Source organism: Alosa alosa, chromosome 15 (genome assembly GCF_017589495.1).
Source record: "Alosa alosa isolate M-15738 ecotype Scorff River chromosome 15, AALO_Geno_1.1, whole genome shotgun sequence".
NCBI lineage: Eukaryota > Metazoa > Chordata > Actinopteri > Clupeiformes > Clupeidae > Alosa > Alosa alosa.
Window position 1 is genome coordinate 1,786,553 of NC_063203.1, and position 5,840 is coordinate 1,792,392.

The 5,840-nt window shown below is 40.1% G+C and overlaps 1 protein-coding gene across 1 annotated transcript; it reads right to left on the bottom strand.

The window, feature by feature from the left end:
* Window positions 1-1,626: 1,626 nt before the first annotated feature.
* On the bottom strand, window positions 1,627-2,797 carry LOC125308555 (olfactory receptor 52K2). Its single transcript, XM_048265117.1, has 2 exons — window positions 2,723-2,797; window positions 1,627-2,612 (listed from the first exon to the last, which is right to left on the bottom strand). Exons 1-2 carry the CDS (start codon window positions 2,733-2,735, stop codon window positions 1,627-1,629), a joined length of 999 nt encoding a protein of 332 aa, XP_048121074.1. The 5' UTR covers window positions 2,736-2,797.
* Between the last annotated feature and the right edge of the window lie 3,043 nt (window positions 2,798-5,840).

Below are 5,840 nucleotides of genomic sequence, written 5' to 3' on the forward strand. Positions count from 1 at the left end.
TTTTTTGCTGTTTTCATTGATACAAAAGACGTGACCCTCCCTCGCCAGCAAGAAATTTTTCTATGACCCTCCAAAGTGATTGAGAAAAAAACGCATGACCCTCTCCAATAATTTATTGACGCATTTATACTGGGTTAATTTGGGAGCTTGCATGCTACCACTCCTTCCTTGAAATGCCTTGAAAAGGCTGTCATTTGCACAATTTCACAAATAATCACCGGAACCGCTACCTGAAGGCTACCTGACAACTTTTTCCGGGTTTATCACATATTTGAACTTTATTTTCCGCTGTCTTAAGAGCTGCAGGGCCGTGGCAACTCGACGGGTGCGAGGCTCTTTTCACTTACGTGCATGAAGTCATGCCATAGCCTACTTTACCTGTCAGTGCATTTTAATAGTAGGCAACACCAGCTTGTCTTTAAGAGGGGAAATTGTATAGCCTATAACATTAGCTGAGTCACATAGGCTATTTGACTATAGGCCGTTTAGGCTACATCACAAAACCAAACTAGTGTGACAAAGCACTTTAACAGAGGGAATTAATTGGGCTTGAATTATTATAAATTGCTGAACGCTATTTGTCAATGAGCAGAAACACACTCGGCATTCAAACTAGGCTATTGATAACATGTGCACTATGGAAACTGTATAGGCTAACATTGGACAAATAAATGACATTGACTCGCCATATCCTGACTCAGAATAAAAAACATAACTTGCTTAGCCTACTTTGCCGCAAACTCAGCCATGAAATCATACCAGCTTGCAGCTAACGTCTTCATAGAAGGGCGAGCCCACTATCTATCCTGTGACATGGAGGTGCGCAAATAGTTTTTAATAGCCTATATTCAACTTCGAAAAGTTTCGTTCACCCGATGCCAGCCACTGACCGCAATTTAAAAGTTCGGGAAGGTTCGTTCAATCTTTTTAAGTTGTGTAAGTAAGTGCAGTAGCCTAGGCCTATCTGTCCCCTTTTGAATTATATCTCGAGCCTATTTTGAGGTAGGCTAGTGCATTATGCCCGTGCTCCAAAAGAAAAAACTTCGGGATAGATTTTTATAGATGGTTATGAGGTAGGAGCAATGGGACGTTAATGGGACGTTTTAGGACGTTAAACCTTTTCCATATGAGTCAGTGAAGGAGATTGAAGAAACATGCTGTCACGTCAGGTAATCTTAATAAGGTTCTTAATAATTATGAGGAACAATATGAGAGAAATTTGGTGATCACTGATCGTTGCTTTAGGACATTAAGCCACGTTAAGCTTTTTGCTTAGGCTACCAATAGGCATTAATGAAGAATAAACGCTTAATGTCATCTTTGGCCAGGTGCGAGGCCCATCAGATGCGAGGCCCAAACTTTTGACTGGTAGTGTATGTATAGGGAAACTGCCAGAGTGTATCAGTTTTGTATTAAATGGAAGGTTTTGTTTACCTTGTAACATTTAGCAGGATGTAAACTGTTGGTCATTCATTTTAACTGAATATAGAGAACTTAGTATGTGTTAATTTCAATGTAGGTTTTCTGAAGTGCAGAACAAACATATTCTTTTAGGCATGGCAGATAATGCAACCTTTTTTTTTATTAACACCCATTGAAATAAGTGGTGCTTGTTCATGATGATTCTTAAAAGAAGAATATTTTGTTTGTTAATCTATTTTGATTTAGTGTGTCAGTCTCAGAGTTCATGAAAACCACCCTTCTTCTAAAGATTTTATACAGGCTTTTTCTAATATCCTTTGTTTTGATTCCATATATCAATGGATGCAAAAGTGGTGGTATCAAAATGAATTCTAATGACATCAAAATATTAACTTCTTGAGGGAGAAAATGACTAATTCTGTTATAGATTACAGAGAAGAGAATGGCCAAGGAAAAATTAGTAAATGTAATTAAATGAGGTGCACATGTCTGTAGAGCTTTCTTTTGTGCACTCGTAGAGGCTCTTAAGCTTACAGATATGATCTTAATATAGGACAGAATGACTAGAAACAGAGGAAGAACAACAAGTACAAAAATTAAACAAAGGCCATACAAATTGCCAATGGCATCTCTAACACAAGATAGATTAACAACAACCAGATTATCACAAAACAGCTTATTTATGTTGTGACCACACAGAGGAAGTCTCGAGGTCAAATACACTTGGAAAGACAACAAGGATGTTGGAAGGAGGTACACTACAGCTAGAAGCCCCTTCACTCTTAATGGTGTCATTATACTGTGGTATTGGAGTGGTTTACATATTGACACATATCGATCATAAGCCATTCCAGCAAAAATTGCATAAGCACAACAAGCATAGACATTGATGAACAGCACCTGAATTAAGCAGCCCTCCAAAGATATGTAGTTATTGTCTTTAAGAAGATTAGCCATGATCTTTGGGCAGACTGCAGTGGTGCCTATTAATCCATTAATTGCCAGGTTAAACAGAAATATGTACATAGGTTTGTGCAAACTTGAGTCAAAGTAAATCACTAGCAAAATGGTAACATTAGATAAAACAGTGCTAACATAAAGCAACAGGGTGATAAACAATACCCCATGATTTTTTGAACCTGGAGATCCATAGGCTGTGAACAGTAAAGTCACATTGGACATTGGCTCTGCTGAGAAAAAAAAAAGTAAAACATTTAAATAAAGCATTGAAAAAGTAAAGTATTAAAAACTGTTTTGAAGATGAAAAAACATTATACATACATTATGCAATATACCTTACCATGTTCAAACATGTCAGGATCTGAAGAGAGTATGATCGCAAAATCCTAGCTGTTGCTTATATGCTGTGTGTGGCCAGCTGATTGATATGCATATTTATTTTTGTCCCTCATGGCATTAATCATCCAAGATTTGTGCAAAATGTAAGTCTGATGACGAGCCAAGACTGGTATAGCTGAAACAGGTGATCATTATTAAACACCCAAAAGGAATCAATTCACCCTTCGCTAAGCCACACCCGAAAACCACCACAGGCCAATCGTGGCTTAGCAACCCGTCACTAGGCACGGGAGGTCTGACAAGCTTTTCGAGTTTTGCCATGTTAACCTGTGGAGACTGAAGGCCTGTGGGTCATGAAGGGCACTTATTTGGATGTGTGGTGCCCTAACCCACGTAAGACACCGTGAAATAACATGTTACACTATAGAACATGATATAATTGGGAACACATATTGTTCTAACTATAAAAAATGGCATATTGCATCATATTTCCATAACCGCGAGATACATGCCTCACGATGACGGCAAGAAGTTGTTAACAGACGTTCACCAAGATGAATAGCCCATCAGCAATCTATTTAAAATAACACCTATTTGAAGTACCATTCATGATATGTTGTCAAATATTGAAGTTGTGGGAAGTACAGTGGGCGTTGTTTTCAAATGGCCACTTCAGTCGCGCATTACGCGGCATGAAGCTGCGTGAAACTTTAGTACCACTTTCAGCCACTGTGCGTCGCTTTGCCACTGTACATCGCTCTGTCAGTAGCCTGACTGCTGCCCCTTCTGAAAAAGCAGGAGGCTACCTTTAAACATAATTGTTGCCGAGAGGAATCCCAGCCTACGAATTCAATAACAAAATAAATCATGCATAATTAAACATTACCTCGATTTAGGCTACTTGGGTATGGCTTAAGGCTTGACTACACGGTGGTAACGAAAATCGAAATCTGCTTTTGATAGCCTACCGGTGCCACTCCACAAAATGAAAAAATATTTTAATTTGCTGTCTACGTTATTGTCAGTGTTGGGGGTAACGCAACTATGCAAATCAAAACAGTGTCTTGTGTGACAATTGAGCCAGTAGAGAAATAACTGTTCAGAATTCATCTGTAGCCTTGGGTAGGCTTCTGCAGAAAACAATGTTGTTGGCGATTTAATACTATCTAGCATCGTTTTTAACAGGCTACGCAATAGAAGCTTAGACAACTAGGCTATGACCCACGTTTTGGTTTCGTAAATTAATTTGCCCTACTTCTTGACTGCAATGTAGTCAATTGACTGCTTGACATGTCATTTTTATTTTTCTGTACAATAAACAAATACATCTGCTTTATGCCGCAGAATTACATTCATATTTGGCTGACTTCTGCAGACGCGCAAAAAAAACTGCCACTTCCCTCCCCATATTCCACTGATCACACATCAGACATCAGGGGTGCGTTTCCCAAAAGCTAACTACGCTTAACCCAGATTCGAACTCTTGGACAGGGGGCTGATAACTGCTGCGTATTGGCGGCTGTCATTAACGCACTGCGCCACAGAATTGACGGCGTGGGTGAATAGGGGATAAATAACAATAGAGTAGCCTACACAACTGTTTCATCAGCACACATTTAAGGTTGAAATTTGGACACATGCTGCTGTCCTGAGAATTTTCGGTGTCTGTGGTAGCGCCCCCCCTCCTCCACAACGCTGCATAGGTGCACTGGAACAATCCTTCCTAAAACGCATTAAACTTTCGTTTACAAAGACGTGAAACTCACCGAGTGGTCAGGGGTGTTCGCTGATATGCTCACACAAAAATCGCTGCAAAAGATGCTTTCCAACAGGTGTTTTACTATGGTTGTAAAACTGTGGAGCTATTTTTCCAAACGCCTCACACCCGTACATTCTTCCGTTGAGAGCTTGAATAATAGACACTCCAGCCCAGTTGGTGGCGATAATGCACCTTACACGTCTTGCCAATTACAAGCAAACCACTGGCATTTCATTGAATACACAGAAGAAGCAGAAGATCGCTGTCTTGAAGTATTTTGCAACAGACAGCTAAAAATGAGGCGATTTTGTGCAGTTCAGTGGGGAAAATTTCGTAGCAAAAAAAGTTGTCACAGACTTCCTTTCAACGATCCAGAAAGGCTAAAGTTGTGACTGGAATTTCTGGGGTTGGATGTGAGCACACCTGTTGAGAATCTGCAGAAAGCTGATCACCGTGTCTCTGCAGTCTGCATTTTACTGAACTTCGCTGGAGGTCGAAAGAAATCGCCCAAAAAGCTCTTTCGCCTGAGAAATACAGCGGTTCCCACATTACCTCCTGGGACGACAGAGTTGGAAGAACTTGGGGTAAGGTTGACATTTTGTAACGTACCGTTTGTAACAGGCGGAAAATGAACTTATTTGTTATGTCCATAACCTGTCATGTTCACATCATAAGCCTAACACTAACCCTAGCATACATGAATAATTTGGCTACATGATTTTGTATGTTTACTATTTTTTTGGCTGTGAAACTTTCATGATGATAGCCTACGTGAATCATTACGTTATCATTCACATCGTGCAAGTTCCAAGACATTTTAGCATTAGCCATGGTTGGACGTGACAATAATTTGGATAGCGTAGTAGCCTACGATACCGCGACTGCATAAGACTACAGAAATAATACAAACAATCCCATATCCGTTTCCGGCAGCGGAGTAATACCGTACCTCACAGCACATCCAATACAAGTCAATGGAGTTGGACAAAAACTACGATAAAACCTGTTGGAAAGAATCTTTTGCAGCGATTTTTGTGTGAGCATATCAGTGAACACCCCTGACCACTCGGTGAGTTTCACGTCTTTGTAAACAAAAGTTTAATGCGTTTTAGGAAGGATTGTTCCAGTGCACCTATGCCGCATTGTGGATGAGGGCGGGGGCGCTACCACAAAAACCGAAAATTCTCAGGACAGCAGCATGTGTCCAAATTTCAATCTTAAACGTTCTATTTAATCGTAAACTATCTAAAAACAGGGCTTTAAGTGTAAAATACTGAACTTGTCCTTTAAGTCTCTGTTATGAGACTTAACTGACTCACTGTATGTGCAGGTGTGCCCGTCACGTGCTACTAAACGTCAT